At 43.7% G+C, this 27,900-nt stretch overlaps 1 protein-coding gene across 9 annotated transcripts; it reads left to right on the top strand.

Moving 5' to 3' along the window:
* The first annotated feature begins 86 nt into the window (after positions 1-86).
* Positions 87-27,900, top strand: lrch3 (leucine-rich repeats and calponin homology (CH) domain containing 3). 9 transcript variants are annotated; one of them, XM_076076409.1, is made up of 22 exons: positions 87-393; positions 2,822-2,966; positions 5,044-5,170; positions 5,595-5,700; positions 5,785-5,921; positions 6,108-6,217; positions 6,680-6,773; positions 6,877-6,997; positions 7,147-7,304; positions 7,495-7,547; positions 7,658-7,703; positions 7,782-7,916; positions 8,034-8,078; positions 10,586-10,639; positions 12,967-13,035; positions 13,469-13,540; positions 13,713-13,743; positions 13,832-13,945; positions 15,299-15,384; positions 15,639-15,776; positions 18,203-18,280; positions 24,477-27,900. In XM_076076409.1, exons 1-22 carry the CDS (start codon positions 129-131, stop codon positions 24,621-24,623), a joined length of 2,331 nt encoding a protein of 776 aa, XP_075932524.1. In that variant the 5' UTR covers positions 87-128; the 3' UTR covers positions 24,624-27,900. The 9 variants fall into 9 exon arrangements, with proteins under 9 accessions (XP_075932524.1, XP_075932521.1, XP_075932530.1 ...); XM_076076406.1 differs by having other exon boundaries at positions 15,516-15,776; XM_076076414.1 differs by lacking the exon at positions 87-393 and adding an exon at positions 3,773-3,963 and having other exon boundaries at positions 2,844-2,966; positions 15,516-15,776.

The raw sequence follows: 27,900 nt of genomic DNA, 5'->3' as shown, positions 1-27,900 counted from the left end.
AATACTACAGTACACGCAGTATTGTCCAGTCCTCTCCCATTTGAGCACCGCTCTGCGCATGCGCTCCTCTGAAGTTTAGGGTGGGAGTTAGCCTGTTAGCATTGAGAGCTAACAAGCCGGAGTGTGTAATGGCGGCCTCGGTGTTGCTGGGCTCGATGGACAACGTCGGAGGCAACTTCACGGTTAGCGGAGGCGGCGGTACCGGGAGTGTTTTAGGCGGGAACCATCATTATAATAATACCGGACCGGGACCGGCTCCATGGAACCGGTCTCTGGACCGAGCTCTGGACGAAGCCTCGACCACCGGGAGCCTGAACCTTAGCGCCCGGAAGATGAAGGAGTTCCCCCGGAGCGCTGCTAACAACCACGACCTGACGGACACGACCAGGGCCGGTGAGTGGGACCCAGAGAACCCCGGGGGGTTGTGGGTAATCGCTTAAAGTTAATTTAAGAGGCCGTTTCTATGGACTTTAACGGCTGTGGAGAGAGAAGTCAAACTTTGTGACTGATAAACTACGTTCCCCTGTCGTGATTCCCCGGTCTCTATATTATCATATCACGGTAAAAACACCACTCACAACAGACCAACATAAAACCCCACTCATCTATACACAGAGGTGTTTACAGACCTTTTTAACCATTTTAAATTATAAATAACATCATTAACGTTGTCATGAACCCGAAATACCTTCAGCTAACTTTGCTAGTTATCGTTAGCTCTGCGTAGCTCGATTACATTAACACTATGTCGCCTCGTTAACTTGTTTTACAGTGTTTAGCTGATGTTAAACTATATATATTTATTTGGTTTTCCTTTGCTGAACTGATGGAGAGAGAGAGGGAGGTGATGGGTAACAACTTGTGTCATTACACCTGTGAGGTTCAATGATGTTGGTGTATGTAGCATGCTAACAGCAGTGCATGCTGGGTTGTTTAGTTAAAGTTACCGGACCTTCCGGTTTCGGGGATCCGTTGAGCTATAACGAGCCTCACCCAGAGTCTGTGACGTCGGTCTGAAGAAGGTGAAAACACACCTGGAGGTTTGTTCTGATTGGATAATGAGCGGCTCTGCCCACCTGAGGCTGACGGGGTTTAAGAAACAAAACCAGCAGAGCAGGTTATCTGTCTGTCTGTGTCTCCGTCTGTCTGTCTCCCTGTGTCTATGTCTCTCTCTCTGTCTGTCTGTGTCTCCGTCTGTCTGTCTCACTGTGTCTATGTCTCTCTCTCTGTCTGTATGTGTGTCTATGTCTGTCTCCCTGTCTGTCTGTCTGTGTGAGACTGATCGCAAGCTGCTGTACAACAGGAAGTAAAGGTTACCATGGTGATGTGTACTTCCTGTCGATCCCCTCACAGCTGTACTGATAAATATTGGCCCAATCACAATGTCCCCCCTCACAGACTCACGGACTTTGAGGCGCGCTCCCCCGAAGTCCGTGAGGGTTTAGTTTAGTCTGTCAAATCGTCCAGTGTTTGAGGCTCTTGTACACATTTTGAGCCCTTTATGAACCTTTTCCGTAAGTCAGCTGACTTTCTAAGGGAATTACCAACAAATCATTGCAATGTGACGTTAAACACGGGGTAACCAGTGGACGCATGGAGACGTAAACAAAGAGGAAGGCTCAGTGTTTTCAGCCTGTCTTATTAAATGTACACAGAAACATTCAGGGTTAAAGATGGAACAAAGAATAAACATGAAATCAGAAGATATTTATTTATTTATTCATCAAATATTTGATTTTGTCATTGAAGCTGTTTTGACAAAACGAGTAAATATATTATATGAAGTTACCTCTCATCTAGTGAGGAAAGAGCCTGAAGACGTTCACATCAGGGACTACAAAGTATACAATAAATACACACAATATACATCATATGTTTTGTTGTTTCCATGGTAACGTGATAAAGTGCTGTCTCGTTCATATTCCCACCATGTGAAGCCCTCACAGCCTCTCACACTCACACACTCACCAGGTGACCTCAGTGAGTCCTTGAGGGTTCAGGGTCTGAGGCTTTAGGGGGACATTGGGATTGGGCCATTGATACTAGTACTGAGTGTACTTAATGTTGTACTCTGTTGCACTTTATGTGGTACTCAGCTGGTGAGGTCATAGCATCCTGTATCACCATGACAACCACACCGAGTGATGTGATTGGAGGAGAGAGGGAATGTTAGAAGTTCTATTTACGGACTCAGTCATGAGTCTCACACACACACATACACACCCACACACACAGTGACATACACGTACATACACACAGTCACACGTACACACACATATACACACGCACACACAGTCACATACACACACATATATACACACGCAGTCATACACACACAGTCTCATACACACACAGTCTCACACACACATACACAGTCACACACACATATATATATATACACACAGTCACACACACACACACACATATATACACACAGTCACACACACACACACAGTCACACACACACACACACACACACACACATATATATACACACAGTCACACACACACAGTCTCATACACACACAGACACACACACACACAAAATTATGGTCCATTTAGAGTCAAACAGACCATAAAGCAGGGGATGCTTTAGGGCGGGGCTACACAGTGATTGACAGGTCTGTGCCAGATACGTTTAGTACAGAGTGTTTGTTACATGTGGTGTAATATAACCTGAACTGTGTGTGTGTGTGTGTGTGTGTGTGTGTGTGTGTGTGTGTGTGTGTGTGTGTGTGTGTGTGTGTGTGTGTGTGTGTGTGTGTGTGTGTGTGTGTGTGTGTGTGTGTGTGTGTGTGTGTGTGTGTGTGTGTGTCTCCAGACTTGTCCCGTAACCGTCTCTCTGAACTTCCTCTGGACGTCTGTGTCTTGGTGTCTCTGGAGAGTCTGAACCTTTATCAGAACTGTCTGAGGTCTCTACCTGAGAGTCTACTCAACCTGCAGGCCCTCACCTACCTGAACCTCAGGTAACACACACACACCTACCTGAACCTCAGGTAACACACACACACCTACCTGAACCTCAGGTAACACACACACACACACAAAATATATACATGTATATTAGGGGTGCAACAGATCACAAACCTCACGGTTCGGTTCGGATCATGGTTCTTGAGTCACGGTTCGGATCATTTTTCGGATCAACAAAGAAAAGGGGAGGAGTCAAATATAACTTTGCTTTCCATTTATTAATTAAGAACTTCAAGAACACTTATACTATAGTCTTACATAAAAACTAAAATATTGAAGATGTCCAATTTGAAACAAAATGAAATGAATAAATAAAAATAAAACATTCAAGAATATTAAATTCTGTTAAGTTGAAGTGCAACATGAGGTATGTTGATACTCTCGTCCTTTGATCAATATTGAAAGAAAGAAACAGCCAGTGAGCTAGCTTCCACTGTTTACACTGAACTGAACTGCTCGGCAACAACTTGGGTCTATGTTTACTTCCTGTCAGGTTATGTCATTCAAATACACAATGTTTACCATTATTTTCAAAAAGATGAGAATATCTCCATTGTCTGGAGAGAGGGTAGACCTTTCTGTGGTGACTGGGATATTACTATTGGGCCCGTCTAGCTTCCACTCTGATACTTCTGTCAGCACCTGCCCCAGGTGTGTGTCTGTGTGACTCTCACAGAGGGAGCGTGTCTGCAGCACCTGCCCCAGTGTGTGTCTGTGTGACTGTCACAGAGGGGGCGTGTCTGCAGCACCTGCCCCAGTGTGTGTCTGTGTGACTCTCACAGAGGGGGCGTGTCTGCAGCACCTGCCCCAGTGTGTGTCTGTGACTGTCACAGAGGGGGCGTGTCTGCAGCACCTGCCCCAGGTGTGTGTCTGTGTGACTCTCACAGAGGGGGCGTGTCTGCAGCACCGGACTATGAATCCACTCCGCCGTGGTGAAAGCAGTCACAGTCTTTTCCTTCTCATAGAGGCCTGGAACAGCTTCACACTGAAGTGGGTGCGTGAGTGGATTTCGTAGCGTGGCTCAAGCATTTTAACCAGATTTTGAAATCCTTTGTTTTCCACAACGGAGTGTCCCCCGTCGCTGACAGACGGGATGGTGTCTCTTCATATGTGTGGACATGCCGATGTATTGCTGTTATCGTATGTCTTTCTCTTTAAATAACGCCTACATACCGTAACGCTTTTGTCCACCACCCTCATCCGTCATTATAAATTACAGGTTAAGACAAAATGCTCCCAAACTTGCGACTTAAATGAGGCCGGTGGCTTCTCAAGTTCCTCCGCTCGCCATGACTTTCACTGTTGAATGCTTCTAACCTGCTCCGTTCACTGAACACACTACTGCTTTATATCTGTTCACTGAAACTCTGCATTGATATTCGGGGACTTAATTAACTTAATTACACACTGTGATGATTACACTGTAAAAAAGAAAAGAAAAAAAATACTCAATTGATCCACGGTTCACGAGTGATCCGAACCGTGAGGGCTGATCCGAACGGATCATGGGAGCAGCCATCCCATGTTCAGAGGATCACAGTAACATAATAGTGAATGAGTGAAGTCTGTCTCCAGAGACATCACTACACACTGAGTCTCCTCCTTCAGCTGCTGCTCGTCTTAAAGCTTCACTTTTATCTTCAGGAAGTGAAGCTCACTGTGACATCAGGTGACTGACTCGGCCATTGAAGAAGATTCCTTTGTCTTGAGAAGCTCTTGTGTTGTGTTCACAGTATGTTTTAGATCATAATCCATCTGCACTGGGAATCAGTTCTGTATCATTAGTCTGAATCTGAGCAGATAGTTTAAACTCCTCAGAACTCATCTATCAGCTGTGACATCAGCTGATAGATATATTTAGCTAAGCCTGTTCAGTTAGCCACAGTGTCTCCATTCAAATGAACTGACACTGAAAAACACTGTCTCCCATCTCCCTCTCTCCCCCTGTCTCCCTCTCTCTCCCCCCTGTCTCCCTGTCTCCCCCTGTCTCCCTCTCTCTCCCCCCTGTCTCCCTGTCTCTCTCTCTCCCCCCTGTCTCCCTCTCTCTCCCCCCTGTCTCCCTGTCTCCAGTCGTAACCAGCTGTCTGTCCTCCCTGTGGTGGTCTGTACTCTTCCTCTGAAGGTTCTGATCGCCTGTAACAATAAACTGGTTTCTCTTCCTGAAGAAGTGGGTCAGCTGAGACACCTCACGGAGCTGGTGAGTTATTATCAGTTATTATCAGTTATGATCAGTTATTATCAGTTATGATCAGTTATTATCCGTTATTATCAGTTATTGATCAGTTATTGATCAGTTATGATCTGTTATCAGTTATGATCTGTTATCAGTTATGATCCGTTATTATCAGTAAGATCCGTTATTGATCAGTTATTGATCCGTTATTGATCAGTTATTGATCAGTTATGATCAGTTATGGACAGCTGTGATCAGTTATTATTAGTTATTGATCAGTTATGGACAGTTGTTAACCAGGTATTAACCAGGTATTATCAGTTATTGATCAGTTATTATCAGTTACTATCAGTTATTGATGATCAGTGTTATTGATGATCAGAGTTATTGATGATCAGTGTTATTGATGATCAGTGTTATTGATGGTTTTGTGGACGTCCTCCTGCAGGACGTGAGCTGTAATGAGATCCAGACTCTACCGTGTCAGTTGGGTCAGCTGGAGGCTCTACGTGACCTGAACATCAGGAGGAACCACCTGGTGCAGTTGCCTCCAGGTACACACACACAGTTAGTACATGTGTGTATATATGTGTTTATTAGTACCACAGTATGATAAATACCTGTGTACTTGTGTCCAGAGCTGGCAGACCTCCCTCTGGTCCGTCTGGACTTCTCCTGTAACAAAGTGACCTCCATCCCCGTTTGTTACCGACGGCTCTCTCAGCTACAGACCATCGTCCTCGACAACAACCCTCTGCAGACCCCACCTGCACAGGTACAGACAGGAAGTGACATCACTCATGGCCAGCTAGAGCTGAGTCTGTTTGTATTTCATGAGTGTGTGTGTGTGTGTGTGTGTGTGTGTGTGTGTGTGTGTGTGTGTGTGTGTGTGTGTGTGTGTGTGTGTGTGTGTGTGTGTGTGTGTGTGTGTGTGTGTGTGTGTGTGTGTGTGTGTGTGTAGATCTGTATTAAAGGGAAGGTCCACATATTTAAGTATCTGAACCTGGAGGCCAGTAAGACGACCCCTGACCTCCCAGACTACGACAGACGACCTCTGACCTTCAGCTCCTGGTGAGTTCATTATCTGTTTTAAATGATTGTAAACTCAATGTTTAATCATCTTTTCCATCTATAGAGACAAGAAAACCTAAACTTAAGCCCAGTCTGCCACTGACTGTAACCTTCACAATAAAAGCCCAGTCTTCCACTAACTGTAACCTTCACAATAAAAGCCCAGTCTTCCACTAACTGTAACCTTCACAATAAAAGCCCAGTCTGCCACTGACTGTAACCTTCACAATAAAAGCCCAGTCTTCCACTAACTGTAACCTTCACAATAAAAGCCCAGTCTTCCACTAACTGTAACCTTCACAATAAAAGCCCAGTCTTCCACTAACTGTAACCTTCACAATAAAAGCCCAGTCTTCCACTAACTGCAACCTTCACAATAAAAGCCCAGTCTTCCACTAACTAACCTTCACAATAAAAGCCCAGTCTGGAGGGATGTTGTCTGACTAAATGTCTGTGTATCAGTGTTGATGAGCTGTACCCCGGACGTCCATACGGAGCGCTGGACTCTGGCTTCAACAGCGTCGACAGCGGAGACAAGAGATGGTCGGGGAACGAGGTCAGACACACACACACTGAACACACATACTGAACACACACACACACGTCCTGTCCTCTGGTTCCTGTCTGTGATTGAGCTCACTTCCTGTCTGTGTGTCCAGCCTACAGAGGAGCTTTCAGAGCTGCCGCTCAGAGTGGCCGAGATCAGCAGAGACCAGAGACACCGAGGAGGAGGAGGAGGAGGAGGAGGAGGAGCAGGAGCTCTGCTGGCTAACGGCACACGTGAGTTCATCACGTTCAGAAAATGACAGATTGTCATCGATGAAAATTAGATTATTCAAAGAAAACTGGAGAATTTTTGTGATGGAGTCTGTCTCTCTCTCTGTCTCTCTTTGGCTCTCTCTCTGTCTCTCTCTCTCTGTCTCCTCCAGATATGGAATTGGAGCAGATCGACTTCATAGACAGCTGTGTGGTGGAGGAAGAGGGGGAGGAGGGAAGGAGTCGAGTAGGACGAGGAGGAGGAAGCAGGGACAGCATCAGCCTGAGCTCTCAGTTCATGGCCTACATCGAGAGACGCATCACCAGAGAGGTAGGAGCTCCGCCCACTGAGGTCACACAGCTTCATGTTAAAGAGACAAGTTCTTCTCATAGTTGGTATTTTACTACAGTAGATGGAGCAGAGCAGTGTATTCCACACCATAAATTAATCAATATCAGTGATATCTACAATATTTCACCACAAACATAAACTCTGTGTGACTTCCTGTCTGTGTGTCCAGGGTTCTCCGGTGAAAACCAACTCGAGGACAGAAGACACGAGGAAACACAACAGGTGCAGTAATACAACTCTTTGTGTGGTTTATAAAATAAGAAATAACATGCTGACTGTAAACCAACTCTGAGCTGTCTCACATCCTGTCTGTCTCTCTGTCTGTCCTGTAGGAGTGTGGTTGATAGTGTCACGGCGCCTTCTAGTGCCCAGAGCCAGGTAACACCTCAAATCAGTTGGTTAATGTTTTACTACAAATCTCAGCTACTTATGTCTGTCTGTCTGTCCACCCCTCAGAGAGGAGGTGGTGTTGTAGCTACAGGGGGGGTGGAGAAGATGAGGAGGGAGGCTCAGCTCGCTGCTTTGAGGTACGACGAGGAGAGACACAAGAACCGATCTCTGCAAAGAGACTCTGTCACCATCAACACTAAGGTAGCAGTTTAACCAGTCACTGACCAGTTTAACCAGTCACTGACCAGTTTAACTAGTCACTGAACATGAGGTCAGAAGATTAAAGGTTTCACTAACTCTCTTTGCTTTGGTTTTCAGCATAAAACAGCTCAAAGTCCAACAAAGTCCAGTCCAGACAGTGAGGTGAGACTCTACAGACATCACAACAGACGTCACAACCGACATGGACGTCACAACAGACACGGACATCACAACTGACATCGCAATAGACACAGGCATCACAGCACACACCACAACAGACATCACAACAGACACGTACATCACAACAGGCACGGACATCACAACAGACACGTACATCACAACAGACACGGACATCACAACAGACATCACAACAGACACGGACATCACAACGGACATCACAACAGACACGGACATCACAACGGGCACGGACATCACAACGGGCACGTACATCACAACGGGCACGTACATCACAACGGGCACGTACATCACAACGGGCACGGACATCACAACGGGCACGTACATCACAACGGGCACGTACATCACAACGGGCGCGTACATCACAACGGGCACGTACATCACAACGGGCGCGGACATCACAACAGGCGCGGACATCACAACAGACATCACAACAGGCACGTACATCACAACAGACACGTACATCACAACAGACATCACAACAGACACGTACATCACAACAGGCACGTACATCACAACAGACATCACAACAGGCACGTACATCACAACAGGCACGTAGATCAGAACAGGCACGTAGATCAGAACAGGCACGTACATCACAACAGTCACGTACATCACAACAGTCACGTACATCACAACAGTCACGTACATCACAACAGTCACGTACATCACAACAGACATCACAACAGACACGTACATCACAACAGGCACGTACATCACAACAGGCACGTACATCACAACAGACATCACAACAGACACGTACATCACAACATGTGCGTACATCACAACAGACACGTACATCACAACAGACATCACAACAGACACGTACATCACAACAGACATCACAACAGGCATGTACATCACAACAGGCATGTACATCACAACAGACACGTACATCACAACAGACATCACAACAGACACGTACATCACAACAGACACGTACATCACAACAGACACGTACATCACAACAGTCACGTACATCACAACAGGCACGTACATCACAACAGGCACGTACATCACAACAGACATCACAACAGACACGTACATCACAACAGACACGGACATCACAACGGGCACGTACATCACAACAGACATCACAACGGGCACGTACATCACAACAGACATCACAACAGACACGTACATCACAACAGGCGCGTACATCACAACAGGCGCGTACATCACAACAGACACGTACATCACAACAGACATCACAACAGGCACGTACATCACAACAGACACGTACATCACAACAGACATCACAACAGACATGTACATCACAATAGGCACGTACATCACAACAGACCCGGACATCACAACAGGCACGTACATCACAACAGACACGTACATCACAACAGACATCACAACAGACATGTACATCACAACAGGCACGTACATCACAACAGACATCACAACAGGCACTTAGATCACAACAGGCACGTAGATCACAACAGGCACGTAGATCACAACAGACACGTACATCACAACAGACACGGACATCACAACAGACATCACAACAGACACGTACATCACAACAGGCGCGTACATCACAACAGGCGCGTACATCACAACAAGCGCGTACATCACAACAGACACGTACATCACAACAGGCACGTACATCACAACAGACATCACAACAGACACGTACATCACAACAGACACGGACATCACAACAGACACGGACATCACAACAGACATCACAACAGACACGTACATCACAACAGGCGCGTACATCACAACAGGCGCGTACATCACAACGGGCGCGTACATCACAACAGACGCATACATCACAACAGACACGGACATCACAACAGACATCGCAACAGGCACGGACATCACAACAGACATCACAACAGACATCACAACAGACATCACAACAGGCACGTACATCACAACAGACATCACATGACACTTGACCACGTCACATGACCATGTCACGTCACATGACACTTGACCACATCACATGACCACGTCACGTGACACGTGACAAGCTGCTTCAACAACTTCCTGCTGAATCATCCGACTGTATTCAGCTTCCTTTACCTTCTTAGAAACGTTGTTTATTATTTATTTATTAACAATGTTTATTGTGTCATGTGTCTGCTTACACGTTGTAAACTAGTTCTACCGATTCTCCACTGTGTTCAATAAACCTGATCCAGGATCAGTCATACCAGGGCTCGACCCGGGACAGAAAACTATAGGATCGGGGATTTTGGGACTAGATTGAAAGAAAAACACCTGTAACAATGAACAGCGATAAAACTTTGACCGCACACTTTGTGTTGCACACACGGTTCTTATTAAACCGCCTAGACAACAAAATCACTTTTCATTCTGGTTAAAAAAGAGAACTTATTTTACTCTCATCAGATTGGTTGTGGTTGTTAAATCGATGTTTTAGCGCCCCCCCCCCCCCCCCCTCCACACATGTTCACCCTCACCTCGTGTCTGTCTGTCCGTCCATGTGTGTTCAGAATGTCTACCCCTCCAGACGCTCCACCCACACAGATGACTCCGCCCTCTTCATGGTAAGAATTTGGCCACGCCCCCCAAAATCTACTAACAACAAAAGATTAAAAGGAAATCAGAACAACCTGACGTGAATCATTCGGATTTATGAATCGTCAGCACAGGAAACTGTACATAGCATTTCCTGTAGCTGTTTCACAATAAAAATCGCTGGAAAGCTTTAAAAAGTGACTATTTTAGATTACCCCCCCTCGCATATCAGAAGGTAGTAGAAATAGTACAAAGGTACAGACGTGTAGTAGAAATAGTACAACGGTACAGACGTGTAGTAGAAATAGTACAAAGGTACAGACGTGTAGTCTAAATAGTACAAAGGTACAGACGTGTAGTAGAAATAGTACAAAGGTACAGACGTGTAGTAGAAATAGTACAAAGGTACAGACGTGTAGTAGAAATAGTACAAAGGTACAGACGTGTAGTAGAAATAGTACAACGGTACAGACGTGTAGTAGAAATAGTACAACGGTACAGACGTGTAGTAGAAATAGTACAACGGTACAGATGTGTAGTAGAAATAGTACAAAGCTACAGACGTGTAGTAGAAATAGTACAACGGTAGAGACGTGTAGTCTAAATAGTACAAAGGTACAGACGTGTAGTCTAAATAGTACAAAGGTACAGACGTGTAGTCTAAATAGTACAAAGGTACAGACGTGTAGTAGAAATAGTACAAAGGTACAGACGTGTAGTAGAAATAGTACAAAGGTACAGACGTGTAGTCTAAATAGTACAAAGGTACAGACGTGTAGTCTAAATAGTACAAAGGTACAGACGTGTAGTCTAAATAGTACAAAGGTACATACGTGTAGTAGAAATAGTACAACGGTACAGACGTGTAGTAGAAATAGTACAACGGTACAGACGTGTAGTCTAAATAGTACAAAGGTACATACGTGTAGTAGAAATAGTACAAAGGTACAGACGTGTTGTCTAAATAGTACAAAGGTACATACGTGTAGTAGAAATAGTACAAAGGTACATACGTGTAGTCTAAATAGTACAAAGGTACATACGTGTAGTAGAAATAGTACAAAGGTACATACGTGTAGTCTAAATAGTACAAAGGTACAGATGTGTAGTAGAAATAGTACAAAGGTACAGACGTGTTGTCTAAATAGTACAAAGGTACATACGTGTAGTAGAAATAGTACAAAGGTACATACGTGTAGTAGAAATAGTACAAAGGTACATACGTGTAGTCTAAATAGTACAAAGGTACATACGTGTAGTAGAAATAGTACAAAGGTACATACGTGTAGTCTAAATAGTACAAAGGTACATACGTGTCGTAGAAATAGTACAAAGGTACATACGTGTAGTCTAAATAGTACAAAGGTACAGACGTGTAGTAGAAATAGTACAAAGGTACATACGTGTAGTCTAAATAGTACAAAGGTACAGACGTGTAGTAGAAATAGTACAAAGGTACAGACGTGTAGTCTAAATAGTACAAAGGTACAGACGTGTAGTAGAAATAGTACAAAGGTACAGACGTGTAGTAGAAATAGTACAAAGGTACATACGTGTAGTCTAAATAGTACAAAGGTACAAGCGTGTAGTAGAAGTATGACAAAAGTACAAACGGGTAGTAGAAGTATGACAAAGGTACAAACGGGTAGTAGAAGTATGACAAAGGTACACACGGGTAGTAGAAGTATGACAACGGTACAAACAAACACGTTTTCTACCACTTCCTTTCTTGTCACTTTGATTGATTACCAATAACTACTTAAAGGTTCAGGTACATTAGAGACACTGTGGACAAAAGAGGTCACGTCTGCAGTGTGACGATGACGTGACCATAAACACTGATCTGACTGAATCTACATAAATCTGAATGATTTTGATGAGCGTGTTACCTCTATAGTCTAACCTCCACACCTCACTCATCCATCAGCATCCTGTCACCATCACAATATTCACCTCCTGTGTTTGTCTGTAGTTTACTTAGGATCTGTAACAGGCAGCTTTCTGTCTGTCTGTCCACCTGTCTGCTGCGATCACCTGTCTGTTTGTCCACCTGTCTATATAGATTGTAATCTAGATTTTGATGTTTAAAAAATATGAAACGTTTCGATATTAATGATAACAATTCGTTTCTATTGTAAATGAAATGCAAAGTTTTTCATTATTAATACAATCATGATATAAAAACTAAATCTGTTTCTTCTTCCTCTTTCAATCCTTCATATTATCAACTTTGATTTTCTTCATTTTTGTTCTTTTATATTTTTATATTTGTCTTTTCTTCACTTTATCTTTAGTTTGCTCCTCCTATTTTACCTCTGTCTGTCTGTGTGTCTGTCCCTCTGTCTGTGTGTCTCAGTGTGTGCTGGTGTTTGAGACAGACTTTAACACCAACACTATAAACAGATGTCCTTGTTCACACAGACAGGTTTGTGTCTTCAGTGTGTCAGCACTATTTATGTCACAGCGTATATTTGTGTTGTTATTTTGAAGTTTCTCATAAGAAAAGCTGAATGGATTATGGAGAATAAGTCACATGACTGATCAGCTGTTTCTGCAGATATTTATTATCTATTTCAAGTGAAGACGTCTCTCCATCTGTTTCTTATTCTGCTCTCTGTTTACTGGTAGATTACAGATGTTCATAAAGCCTACTGCGACACCTTTTGACCAAACTATGCAGCCTGTTTATTGGACTGTTTTTAACGAGCTCCTCGTAGAGACATGAACACAACACAGACGTCTGAGCTCTGTTTCTGTTTGTATTTAAACCTTCATCTTTTATTTCTGCCACCTTCTATGTTTGTCTCTCTCTTTTCTCCTTGTGTGTCTCTCTGTCTGTCTCTCTGTCTGTCTCTCAGTCTTTGACTGGATTGTCTGTAGACGGCTGTCGTTCTCACGCTTCTGATAGCTCCACCTCCTGTCTGCTGCAGGTACTGCAACCTGCATGCCTTCTGTCTCTCTCTGTCTGTCTGACTATGTGCATGTCACACTGTTGAACAGAGCTATGTGCTGTTTTAAAGTGGACTTAAACGATGCCTCTTATGATATTCTCTGTATTCATGAATCATGACTTCCATAATGTTCTGTGTTGTGTCTCTTTAGGGGGAGGACAGAGCTGCTCTGTCTCCAACAGGTAAGACAACAGAGAAATGACTCCGTCCACTTTTAATGAACCATTTCTATTTATTGATCGATTTGTTTTTCTTCTTTTCTTCTTCCAGCCAATCAGTCGCCTTCGTACCCCAGCTTAGGGGGCGTGGCCTCCTGTCGGACAGCCGGTCTGAGACCAGAGAGCTTCCTGTTTCGTCTCGGCCAGAAAGAAGAGAAGAGGAGAGGTGAGGTGTTCAGGTGCAGCCAGTGAGAGGAGGCGAATGATCGAGGGATTGTCTCCACACGGCTCTCAATATGGCTGAGCCGGCAGCTAACTGTTTACCTGACGGGGAACCGGAGGTTCAGGACCTCACTAATTAAGACCTTTAGTGTGTCTGGTAGCAGAAGTGGGACAAGGGGACACAAGGTAGTACAAGTATGACAAAGGAACAAACACATAATACAAGTAGGACAAAGGTACAAACACAGTACCAGTAGGACAGAGGTACAAACACATAGTACCAGTAGGACAAAGGTACAAACACAGTACCAGTAGGACAAAGGTACAAACACAGTACAAGTAGGACAAAGGTACAAACACATAGTACAAGTAGGACAAAGGTACAAACACATAGTACAAGTAGGACAAAGGTACAAACACATAGTACAATTAGGACAAAGGTACAAACACGTAGTACAAGTAGGACAAAGGTACAAACACAGTACAAGTAGGACAAAGGTACAAACACAGTACAAGTAGGACAAAGGTACAAACACATAGTACAAGTAGGACAAAGGTACAAACACGTAGTACACGTAGGACAAAGGTACAAGTAGGACAAAGGTACAAACGCGTAGGACAAAGGTACAAACGCGTAGTAGAAGTGGGACAAACACGTAGGACAAAGGGACAAACACAGTACCAGTAGGACAAAGGTACAAACACAGTACAAGTAGGACAAAGGTACAAACACATAGTACAAGTAGAACAAAGGTACAAACACATAGTACAAGTAGGACAAAGGTACAAACACATAGTACAATTAGGACAAAGGTACAAACACGTAGTACAAGTAGGACAAAGGTACAAACACAGTACAAGTAGGACAAAGGTACAAACACGTAGTACAAGTAGGACAAAGGTACAAACGCGTAGTAGAAGTGGGACAAACATGTCGTAGAAGTAGGACAAAGGGACAAACACAGCAGAAGTAGGACAAAGGGACAAAAGGTAGTACAAGTAGGACAAAGGTACAAACGCGTAGTAGAAGTAGGACAAAGGGACAAACACGTAGTAGAAGTAGGACAAAGGTACAAACACGTAGTACAAATAGGACAAAGGGACAAACACGTAGCAGAAGTAGGACAAAGGGACAAAAGGTAGTATACATAGGACAAAGGGACAAACACGTAGTAGAAGTAGGACAAAAGTACAAACGCGTAGTACAAGTAGGACAAAGGTACAAAGACGTAGTGTGTGGTTCTTGTTATCACTTTAGACTGGGTGACTATATATCAGAATATGTGAAACATGTGGTTTCATCTGGATCTGGATCAATGGAGTTGATGGCAGTTTGTGACTCCTGCCGTGTCCTCAGGTGATGCTGCTCAGACGCAGGAGGAGACTCCTGCTGCTCCTCCTCTGGTTGGAGAAGATGCTGAGGTGGTGGAGCAGCTCAGGAAGGTCGGTACCTCACAGTGAAACACATTGATTCAACCAGCAGCTTAACAAATGTCTCTTTACCAGAGTCACATGACAGACAATTATCTGTCTGTCTGTCTCTTATTCTGTCTGTCTGTCTCTCATTCTGTCAGTCTGTCTCTTATTCTGTCTGTCTGTCTGTCTCTCATTCTGTCTGTCTGTCTCTTATTCTGTCTGTCTGTCTGTCTGTCTCTTATTCTGTCTGTCTGTCTCTCATTCTGTCTGTCTCTGTCCAGAATATCGAGGCTCGTCTGAAGGTGTCGTTGCCTAGCGACCTGGGAGCAGCTCTGACAGACGGGGTGGTTCTCTGTCATCTGGCCAATCACGTGAGACCTCGGTCCGTCCCCAGCATCCACGTTCCCTCCCCCGCTGTTGTGAGTATTATTATTGTTATTTCAGTGTGGCTGCCTTTGTGCTACATAGCACACTGACTGTAATCCTGCGGGCTTAATCATATTCTTCCGGGCGAAAGTACAAAAGTTTGGCGCACTTCTCCTCACACAGCGTTGCCAACACCTGCGCAAAAAATACATCAAAACGTGCGGCCTGATCGGGAATGGTGTGCTATGACTTTTCTCAGAGATTCGCCCAGCGGTTTTCCCAAAAAACACAGCAAAATATCTCCATTGACTTGAATGTGTTTTCAGCGTGAAGAGAGCTGAAAAAAACACTTAACTTTGGGTCCATATTGAGTAGCCATACTTTAACGTAGAACAATGATTCAAAGTTTAAAACGTAGACAAAACGCTGCACTTTATTGAGCCAAATGGACATTTTGATAGCTACCACAGTTTTCATGAAGTCACAGATTAAGAGTACATCCACACTAAAAAAAACTCTGTTTCCAAATAGAAACAGAGTTTTCAAATAGAAACGATCTGCGTCCACACGGCGTTTCAGCATCGTTTTCGAATTGATCTGCATCCACACGGCAACCTTCGAAAACGGATATCACGTGACTCTTCACGTACACTGGGCATGCGCGTGACGGTGTAAACAGGAAGTGGATTGGTTGCTTAGTTAACAAAAATACGACAGAGTAATAAAGTAGTCTTTAATAATGAAAGGTCATGTTTGATACTTAAGATCTTCCTCTATGAACTCAAACAGACAGTTCGTGGAAAGTTTTAGAAGTTTTATTTTTCAGACTTAGTTACAGCGCTGCAGGTCTTTATCTCTCTCTCACATATCAAATTTACATTAAAATCAACACTTACACGTAAACGTTTACAAGATTATGATCCATAAATGTGGTCAACACACGTCTCTCACTCGTTTCCTCGTTGTTGTCTGTTCTCACTCGTAGCTCTGCTGGTGGATTAGCTATCTGTCCTACTGAAAAGCATTTACTGCTAACCGTGAGTTCAGACGTCCGCTCTGTAGGTCTGATAACCGCTGGTCACGCCGCTCGCTAATCGCTCCACTAACAGCTGCTTCCTCCGTAATAAAGCAGACTTTAACTGAACAACAGCTGCTGGTAAAGACAACAAGGTCAGTAACGCCTGTAATCAGTTGTCCATGTTGAGTTAACCTGGTAGTCGATCGGTAATCAATGTTGTTGTTTGTGATCTTCCGGGTACGGGTCACGTGATATGAGTGTGACGAATCAGGGAAGGAAACGTCATGACTGCTAACAACCAATCAAGTAGTGAACGCGGGTGTGGGCGTCATTGTTTCTAAATGTATCTGTTTTCAACCGTCCACACGAAAACACAACCCGGAGTTTTCAAACTCCTCCGTTTTCGGTGCTCGAAAACTCTGTGTAGTGTGGATGCTCAGTGTAAACGTAGCAGAGCATATGAGTTTAAAATGGAAACGGAGTGATGTGGACGTGGCCTAAGTTTCAGGAAAATGTACATATTTGGCTCAAAGAGCCGCAGAGCGACATGAACTCCAACCAACTGCTCCATTAGACTCCATGTTAAATCTCACCACTCATTTCTCAAAGAAAGCAGACGGTACCAGTTTTGTCTATTGCTCTGGAGCTCACATTATTAACACCACAAACATAAAAAACACATCAGTGCATTCGGCAGAGTCTTATCTCTTGTCTCTCTCTCTGTCAGTCTCTGTCGCTCTCTCTCTGTCTTTCAGTCTCTCTCTCTCTGTCTTTCAGTCTCTCTCTCTCTGTCTCTCTCTCTGTCTGTCAGTCTCTCTGTCTGTCAGTCTCTCTGTCTGTCAGTCTCTCTGTCAGTCTCTCTCTCTGTCTGTTTGTCTCTCTATCTCTGTCTGTCTCTCTCTCTCTCTGTCTGTCTGTCTGTCTCTCACACACACACACAAGTCTGTCATTTAATAACCTCTGTTTGTGTGTCAAACCTTATGATTCTGTCTCCTCTCACCCACCCAGCCCCACCCTTTCAAAATAAAAGCCCAGTGGAGTAACTGTATCTTAACATGAAGCTCAGAATGAGGTTCATGTTATGTTAAAACAGTAAAAATGTTAAGTTCAAGTCTTTCCATCACAAATACAGAAATGTAATTTTCAAAGATGTGTATCTCAGTACAGAAATGACGGGAGACATCTGTGGACTGTCCATCACGAACACAAGATTCAGTCCAAGAGTATGAATCTAAAATGTAGAAAAGGGAGAAGCGATATCTCAATTGAACCTCAACGATACTACCGGTAACATTGGCGTGTAAATATATATTGCGACGTCTTCAGGCAGGATAAGCCACACTGTCAAAATCTCTGGTGAAATGTTCTAGTTGTTGTTGTTTTACTGTCATCATTACTAAGGAGACATAGACCTGCTGTTAGTTACTATAATAACTCTGGTTCTACGTCTGTGTCCTGCAGCCTAAACTCACGATGGCCAAATGTCGTCGAAACGTTGAGAACTTCCTGGAGGCGTGTCGTAGGATCGGCGTTCCACAGGTAACTCTCTCACACATGATTATACCTCACCTGTGATACCTGGTATTGATCTGATCAGACATTAGATACTCACATGTCAGTACTGAAGACACCTGGTACCTCGTTGCAATGGATGGATGGACGGTGATGTCACAGGACACTCGTTTACCTCTTAAACTGATTATTCTAAATTGATCAGGTGGGCGTGGCCTCACTCCAGGATCTGTGTGACATCACTGTCTGCTCCTCTGCTTCTCCTCAACTAACAGCTTTCTTTCTTCTCTTTCATCTTCCTCACCTTTCATGAATCCTTTTTGTTTTTTATTACTCTGTCCATCTGTCCAAACATTTTGTCCTTCACCCCTCGACCCCCTCAGGACCGTCTCTGTTCAGTGGGGGAGGTCCTGGAGGGGGACGGCGGTTTCGTTTACGGGACGATGGGCGTGTTGCTCACTATGGCTCCGCCCCCAACTAGCCCCTCCCCTCGAGTCCAGCTGGCTGGCTTCGCCCTCTTCTACCTGTCCATTATGTCGTTGCTGTGTGCACTCTAAGTTCACCTGGCACCGCACGTTTGAACCCCACTGATGTCTAGCACCAGATGTCTCACCAGTATTTACTGAGCATCCTGTCCAGAAGTATCTCAGTACACCAAATCACTGTGTAGCCCCGCCCTAAAGCATCCCCTGCTTTGTGGTCTGTTTGACTCTAAATGGACCATAATGTACTAAATGAACATCATGCTGTATTGAAGAAGACTTGAAACTAGAGATTGAGACCATAAACTTTACAATGTTTACAATGTTTACTGAGGTAATAAATCAAGAGAGAAGTAGTCATTTTCTCATAGACTTCTATACAACCAGAGGAGTCGCCCCCTGGTGGACACTGGAGAGAATGCAGCTTTAACACGTGAAGCTCTCAACCGCACACATCCATGATGTCATTGTTCTTGTGACCATCAAACTCAGAAACACAAATCTTTCTTTGATGCTCGTGTGGGTCCTGGGGTACATCCCAAGTCTCTTAATTGTCGTTTCCTCGCTCCTCGATCCTCGCTCGAACAGGAAGTTGTTCTGCGCCGCCATATTGACGGCCGTCCCAAAGCTCTTATTTAGCTCTGAGGAGCGAGGATCGAGGAGGGAGGAGGGATCTCTGAGGAGCCATGAGCGAGGACCCACGAGAACAGACTTCCAGGAAGTCTTTTCACGGCCGACACGCCCCCTCATTGTTCATCAGTCATGTGATTGGACGCTACAGCCGATCGGACTGATGAGATTTTGTTCAACATGTAAACAGTGAAGACGGATCACAGAATAAACTCTAGTTTATATTTGATTAGGTTTCTGATTCAACATCTGGTTTAAATAAATGTTCATTGTAGTCTGAACAACAAAACGACCACAAACAACTTTCTACATTTATTAGAAAGATTTGTGTTTTCATGATCTGATATTTCCCTCAATAACTTTATTATGGAAACAATTAAAGTCAGAGAGCGCTGGAGAGACGAAACACTTTATATATATATATATATATATATATATATATATATATATATATATATATATATATATATATATATATATATATATATATATATATATATATATATATATATATATATATATATATATATATATATATATATATATATATATATATATATATATATATATAGAGAGAGAGAGAGAGAGCTGAGAGACGAAACACTTTTTACATCATTTATCATCATTTCATTCAGTCACGTGAGGCTGTTCATTCCTGATTGTCGGGTTTGATGAGTTTTATCATTTAAGCGAAACAATAATCATATTCTGGGTTATTTAATAATGACGTCACAGTCACAGTTTCAAAACGTACAGACGCAAATAATTCATCAATAAGACGATCGCATTCCGCCGGTAGAAATGGATCCTGTGCTTATAAACAGAACACAGGACACAGTTTGTTAACAGACTACAGATAGAAACACCTCTACAGTGGTGATTACTGTGTGTCTTTATTAGTTATTAGGATTATTAGTTACTGTTATTAAGTACAGTGATCATGTGAACACACACAAACTTATCTAAAGTCTCTCCAGCTGTTAAAGCCGACTGACAGCTGATCAGCTGTGATCATCAGCACCGTCATCAGAAACAGACGTCGCTTCACGTAACGCAACTGAGGAAAGGACGTCTTGTGTCTCTTAAAACATATTTCCTTGTTCCTCTCTCCTCGCATGGTTTCCTCCATGCATCCCTGGTGGGAGGGACTAAGACGCAAGGAAAGGACCCAAGTGAGGGAAACGGGGATGACATTAAGAGACTTGGAATGTACCCCATGTCTTAGTGGCAGCAGACTGAAACGTTGTGCAGATGTCTTTCTCACTGGCTATGTTCTCCAGCTCCTCTTGGAGGATCTGATGGCATACAGATCCTCTCCAGTAGACTCCTGGTCCACCCCAGAGTCTCTTTATGTGCCATGAATATACTTACGGGGGTTAAGGTCCTGTAGAGGGATGAAGAGCTGACTCCTCATCATAACAGTCCAGAACAAAGCCTGCATCACGGCCAAGCACCAATCTGATCCTTTTGTACTGATGGTAACAGAGATCATTTAAAACTCAATTCACTGGAACCTTGAAAGTCCTTAAATCCCTGCTGTCTACACTCCAGTGGACATCAGACTGATGTCATCAGACCTGACAACTTCACTTTGACTTAAACACCTATGACTCGTGACCTTACTTGGACCATAGTCCTAACTTGGGATGTCTTGTTATCATCCCCAAACCTTAACTCAACTGAACTTAACTTGACTTATCTGGGACTAGTTGGTCTTTATTTGGGACTTGTTGATGTTGACCGGGGATTAGTTGGTCTTTATTTGGGACTTGTTGACTTTGACTGGGGACTAGTTGGTCTTTATTTGGGACTTGTGGACATTGACCGGGGACTAGTTGGTCTTTATTTGGGACTTGTTGATGTTGACCGGGGATTAGTTGGTCTTTATTTGGGACTTGTTGATGTTGACAGGGGACTAGTGGGTCTTTATTTGGGACTTGTTGATGTTGACCGGGGACTAGTTGGTCTTTATTTGGGACTTGTTGATGTTGATCGGGGACTAGTTGGTCTTTATTTAGGACTTGTTCACCGGGGACTAGTTGGTCTTTATTTGGGACTTGTGGACAGGGGACTAGTTGGTCTTTATTTGGGACTTGTGGACATTGACCGGGGACTAGTTGGTCTTTATTTGGGACTTGTTGACTTTGACCGGGGACTAGTTGGTCTTTATTTGGGACTTGTGGACATTGACCAGGGACTAGTTGGTCTTTATTTGGGACTTGTTGACTTTGACCGGGGACTAGTTGGTCTTTATTTGGGACTTGTTGGCTTTGACCGGGGACTAGTTGGTCTTTATTTGGGACTTGTTGACTTTGACCGGGGACTAGTTGGTCTTTATTTGGGACTTGTGGACATTGACCGGGGACTAGTTGGTCTTTATTTGGCACTTGTTGATGTTGACAGGGGACCAGTTGGTCTTTATTTGGGACTTGTGGACATTGACCGGCGACTAGTTGGTCTTTATTTGGGACTTGTTGACTTTGACCGGGGGCTAGTTGGTCTTTATTTGGGACTTGTGGACATTGACCAGGGACTAGTTGGTCTTTATTTGGGACTTGTTGATGTTGACAGGGGACTAGTTGGTCTTTATTTGGGACTTGTTGACATTGACCGGCGACTAGTTGGTCTTTATTTGGGACTTGTGGACCGGGGACTCGTTGGTCTTTATTTGGGACTTGTTGACCGGGGACTAGTTGGTCTTTATTTGGGACTTGTTGATGTTGACAGGGGACTAGTTGGTCTTTATTTGGGACTTGTTGACATTGACCGGCGACTAGTTGGTCTTTATTTGGGACTTGTGGACCGGGGACTCGTTGGTCTTTATTTGGGACTTGTTGACCGGGGACTAGTTGGTCTTTATTTGGGACTTGTGGACTGGGGACTAGTTGGTCTTTATTTGGGACTTGTTGACATTGACCGGGGACTAGTTGGTCTTTATTTGGGACTTGTTGACGTTGACTAGTTGGTCTTTATTTGGGACTTGTGGACATTGACCGGGGACTAGTTGGTCTTTATTTGGGACTTGTTGATGTTGACAGGGGACCAGTTGGTCTTTATTTGGGACTTGTTGACATTGACCGGCGACTAGTTGGTCTTTATTTGGGACTTGTTGATGTTGACAGGTGACTAGTTGGTCTTTATTTAGGACTTGTTCACCGGGGACTAGTTGGTCTTTATTTGGGACTTGTGGACCGGGGACTAGTTGGTCTTTATTTGGGACTGGTTGACCAGGCACTAGTTGGTCTTTATTTGGGACTGGTTGACCAGGGACTAGTTGGTCTTTATTTGGGACTTGTTGACGTTGACCGGGGACTAGTTGGTCTTTATTTGGGACTTGTTGACGTTGACCGGGGACTAGTTGGTCTTTATTTGGGACTTGTTGACGTTGACCGGGGACTAGTTGGTCTTTATTTGGGACTTGTTGACGTTGACCGGGGACTAGTTGGTCTTTATTTGGGACTTGTGGACGTTGACCGGGGAGTAGTTGGTCTTTATTTGGGACTTGTTGACATTGACCAGGGACTAGTTGGTCTTTATTTGGGACTTGTGGACATTGACCGGGGACTAGTTGGTCTTTATTTGGCACTTGTGGATGTTGACAGGGGACCAGTTGGTCTTTATTTGGGACTTGTGGACATTGACCAGCGACTAGTTGGTCTTTATTTGGGACTTGTTGACTTTGACCGGGGGCTAGTTGGTCTTTATTTGGGACTTGTGGACATTGACCAGGGACTAGTTGGTCTTTATTTGGGACTTGTTGATGTTGACAGGGGACTAGTTGGTCGTTATTTGGGACTTGTTGACATTGACCGGCGACTAGTTGGTCTTTATTTGGGACTTGTGGACCGGGGACTCGTTGGTCTTTATTTGAGACTTGTTGACCGGGGACTAGTTGGTCTTTATTTGGGACTTGTGGACTGGGGACTAGTTGGTCTTTATTTGGGACTTGTTGACATTGACCGGGGACTAGTTGGTCTTTATTTGGGACTTGTTGACGTTGACCGGGGACTAGTTGGTCTTTATTTGGGACTTGTGGACATTGACCGGGGACTAGTTGGTCTTTATTTGGGACTTGTTGATGTTGACAGGGGACCAGTTGGTCTTTATTTGGGACTTGTTCACATTGACCGGCGACTAGTTGGTCTTTATTTGGGACTTGTTGATGTTGACAGGTGACTAGTTGGTCTTTATTTAGGACTTGTTCACCGGGGACTAGTTGGTCTTTATTTGGGACTTGTGGACCGGGGACTAGTTGGTCTTTATTTGGGACTGGTTGACCAGGCACTAGTTGGTCTTTATTTGGGACTGGTTGACCAGGGACTAGTTGGTCTTTATTTGGGACTTGTTGACGTTGACCGGGGACTAGTTGGTCTTTATTTGGGACTTGTTGACGTTGACCGGGGACTAGTTGGTCTTTATTTGGGACTTGTGGACGTTGACCGGGGAGTAGTTGGTCTTTATTTGGGACTTGTTGACTGGGGACTAGTTGGTCTTTATTTGGGACTTGTGGACCTCTGTTAACCTTCCTGAGGATCAGAGGATCATGTGATTTTTTCCTTCCTGTTGAAGCTCCGCCCCCTGAAGCTCCGCCCCCTGTGCCTTATGGTTGACTGGCTGTCTGAGGGCTCCTGTAGTGTTGACCCAGAATATCTGTTGAAGATGAATAAAATGAAGTGAAGCTCCTGCTGTGTGTCTTTTCCTGTTTACTGTAGAAGAAGAACACGACGACATGTTGGTGGTCATCACATGTGGAGGAGTCACATGATCTGTGGTCATGTGACATCACACAGCTGGAGGATTGTTATTTATTTAGTGTCATATGAATTCTGCAGTAAGCTGTGTAATAGCAGCAGGTTGTTATGTGAAGTAACGTCTGACCTGTTATGACCTGACATTGTTATATTGTTTAATATTTCTATTATATAACATTAATATAACATATTCATATGTTATGTAACATAAATCAAAGTGTTTCTCTGAGTCTCTTTCCTTCATCAGTTCATTTTGTTTTTTCCATCCCTTTGTGTTGCCATGGTTACCTTTTATTTACTAACCGTTGACCCGCCTCTCTCCGTCCCCACCGTGACTTCTGTGGTGTCTTGTCTCTGTAGACTCAGCTGTGTCTTCCTCTACACATCCTGGAGGAGCGAGGGCTCCCTCAGGTGGGTGGGACCGTCAGCGCCCTGCTGGACCTAGCCCCGCCCAGACATCCCGTCTCCACGACGACAACAATACCTGGCCCCCCCGCCGGCATGTAGACACCACCACCACCACCGCACGCGCTCAGTCCACCTCCTGTTACGCTCCTTAGTGTGTTGTCAAGGATCTGACGGAGAAACTGGTCCGACTCTCAGCTAGAAGCTCAAAGTGATCTTTTTAAGTAAGTTAGAGGGTCTCAGTGAGGCTATTTAAGGGTCTTAATGAGGCTGTTTAAGGGTTTCAGTGAGGCTGTTTAAGGGTCTCAGTGAGGCTGTTTAAGGGTCTCAGTGAGGCTGTTTAAGGGTCTCAGTGAGGCTGTTTAAGGGTCTCAATGAGGCTGTTTAAGGGTCTCAGTGAGGCTGTTTAAGGGTCTTAATGAGGCTGTTAAAGGGTCTCAATGAGGCTGTTTAAGGGTCTTAATGAGGCTGTTTAAGGGTCTCAGTGAGGCTGTTTAAGGGTCTTAATGAGGCTGTTAAAGGGTCTCAGAGGCTGTTTAAGGGTCTCAATGAGGCCGTTAAAGGGTCTTAATGAGGCCGTTAAAGGGTCTCAGTGAGGCTGTTAAAGGGTCTTAATGAGGCTGTTAAAGGGTCTCAGTGAGGTTGTTAAAGGGTCTCAGTGAGGCTGTTTTATTCTTCTTGTTTTACATTAATCTCCTCGGCACTTTAACTTTTATTTATTTATTGATCTACTAAACATGCTGAAGGATGGAGAACACGTCAAACTAAGATATTCAGACATTAAACATAGAAATTATACTTTAAAAACAACATTAAATGAGTAAAAGCTAATGTGGCTAAATGCTAATGTTACTTTACATGAAGACATTTGAGCATTAAAATGTGTCCTTTTTGAAAACAGTGGGTTTAGATATGGTGCTGCTAAATGCTATCAATGTATAGCATTTATTGAAATAACACTAATGTAGCTCTATGCTAATGGTAGCCAACATCAACATAGTTCACAGCTAATATTAGCTTACATCCGTTTAGGATGAACGTTTGGAATTGAAGCTAAGCTATAGCTAGTTTAGAGTTTAGTGACAGCGCACAAAAATCATCACTGCTAACATTAGCAGCACAAACTTATCTAGTGAGCTAACATGTTGCTAAAAGTCTTGTAGGTTTTAACATTAAACATCAGCTAGCTGTAATGTTAAACATTAGCGAACATTAATCTACTCGGTTTGGATATGAGGCTAATGTAGCTTCATGCTAATGTGGATAAAGTTGAACGCAGGTTTACACTAGTAATCGCCAATTTAAGCTAACATTATGAACCCAGTAGGTTTGAAGGATAAGCTAACACAGCTAGCTGTAAAGATAAACATTAGCTAATGTTAGACTTGAGCTGAAGCTAATATTGCTCAGTGCTAATGTTAGCAAACATTATGAACCCAGTAAGTTTGGAGTTGAAGCTAACACAGCTAGCTAGACAAGTTTAACATTAGCTAACATTAGACCTGAACTGAAGCTAAGGTAGCTCAATACTAATGTTAACTAACATTATTAACCTAGTAGGTTCCCAGGTAGCTAACAGTAGACAGTGCTAACGTTAGCTAATGTTAGACTGGAGCTAAAACTAAAGTAGCTCAGTGCTAATGTTAGCTAACATGTTTCTTTTATCAGTTGAGTCTTCAGCTGTGTTTTCTCCGTCAGATTCAAACGTCAGAATCTACTTTCTTGTTTAAAGCTTCATTGAGTTCTGATTGGACGTCAGCTTGCGTGACATCAGCGATCATGTAATGAAGAAAATGTCTTTCTGCCCCTGAACTCTGACTCGCAGGATCTTTGCTGCCATCAGATGGAGGTTGTCTCTGTTCACACGGTTGTTTTTTATTGTTTTTAACGTTTCACTGTCAGCTATCTGTCTCTCAGGTGGTTACCTGTCTGTCTCTCAGGTGGTTACCTGTCTGTCAGCTCAGGTGGTTCCCTGTCTGTCTCTCAGGTGGTTACCTGTCTGTCTCTCAGGTGGTTCCCTGTCTGTCTCTCAGGTGGTTACCTGTCTGTCTCTCAGGTGGTTCCCTGTCTGTCTCTCAGGTGGTTACCTGTCTGTCTCTCAGGTGGTTCCCTGTCTGTCTCTCAGGTGGTTACCTGTCTGTCTCTCAGGTGGTTACCTGTCTGTCAGTTCAGGTGGTTCCCTGTCTGTCTCTCAGGTGGTTACCTGTCTGTCTCTCAGGTGGGTTACCTGTCTGTCTCTCAGGTGGGTTACCTGTCTGTCTCTCAGGTGGTTACCCGTCTGTCTCTCAGGTGGTTACCTGTCTGTCTCTCAGGTGGGTTACCTGTCTGTCTCTCAGGTGGGTTACCTGTCTGTCTCTCAGGTGGTTACCTGTCTGTCTCTCAGGTGGTTACCTGTCTGTCTCTCAGGTGGGTTACCTGTCTGTCCATTGTTTGAGGCTCCTTCACCACCTGGTTGATCCTCCTTGATGACATCATCAATAAATGATGATGTCATTGATCAGCAGCTCAATTGAAGCTTTTCTAATAACGATAATATAACTTTAGTTTAGTTAATTATTTCAATTGTAGAGAATCTTTTCTGTAATTTATTAAATTAATTTCTATATTTATGAGGACGACACATTTCAGTTTTTTACCTGAAGAAACAATAAATTAGTTTTATTGTGAAAAATCATCTGATAGTTTTAGAGTGACGTCAAAGACTAAAAACTTTAATAACTTTAATGACTGATGATGTCATCAAACAGACCTCAGCTCTGCTCTGATTGGACGAGGACGACCAGGTGCTGACGACCTGGTCTCTGTGTTTCTGTTGCATTCTGGGACATTTTTTCATGTTCTACAGCCACACTACTACAGTCTTTATTGAATACATGTGTACAAATATTCTCTGTAAATATATATATATGATATATTTATATCATATATATATTTGTCTCATAGAGCAATTCAGTGTGTTTAATTCATTATTATACGTCTTCATCACTCTGACATCGTGCTGCATTCAGGGGACATGAGGAAGTCCTTTGTTCCTATTGCACATGAACTCATGAGCTTCCTGTGAGGCTGAACTCAGGGCCCTGCAGCCTCACAGATCGCTCTGATTGACAGGTGTGCTGTTCAATCACGTGGCTGGAGCGGACAGGTGTTCTGGTGGACCGACCAATCAGGGTGTTTCTCCTGTGTACAGATGTTTTATGTCTTTCTTCTTCGTGTGTTTCTCCTGGTGGGGGGGTCATGTGATGATGTCACGTGGTTTTAAAGGACATTCCACATGTTTTCTTCTTCCTGTTTAAAGTGTTATTTGAACTGTATAAAGATTTGAACACGTCTGTATGAAGAGTTGAGTTTAAGTGCTTTAAATAAATATTTTATTCTT

The sequence above is a fragment of the Anarhichas minor genome, unplaced genomic scaffold, assembly GCF_050575085.1.
Source record: "Anarhichas minor isolate MPS153535 unplaced genomic scaffold, ASM5057508v1 ptg000057l, whole genome shotgun sequence".
Taxonomy (NCBI): domain Eukaryota; kingdom Metazoa; phylum Chordata; class Actinopteri; order Perciformes; family Anarhichadidae; genus Anarhichas; species Anarhichas minor.
The sequence above is the reverse complement of the archived record's forward strand: the minus strand, read 5'-3'. Positions and strand labels throughout refer to the sequence as shown.

Bases quoted from the DNA above. Each gene is read 5' to 3' on its own strand.
- lrch3 (XM_076076406.1), top strand. From the start codon at position 129: ATGGCGGCCTCGGTGTTGCTGGGCTCGATGGACAACGTCGGAGGCAAC. The intron at 2,967-5,043 runs GTAACACACACA...CCCTGTCTCCAG, and splicing joins CTCACCTACCTGAACCTCAG to TCGTAACCAGCTGTCTGTCC. The intron at 7,305-7,494 runs GTAGGAGCTCCG...CTGTGTGTCCAG, and splicing joins AGAGACGCATCACCAGAGAG to GGTTCTCCGGTGAAAACCAA.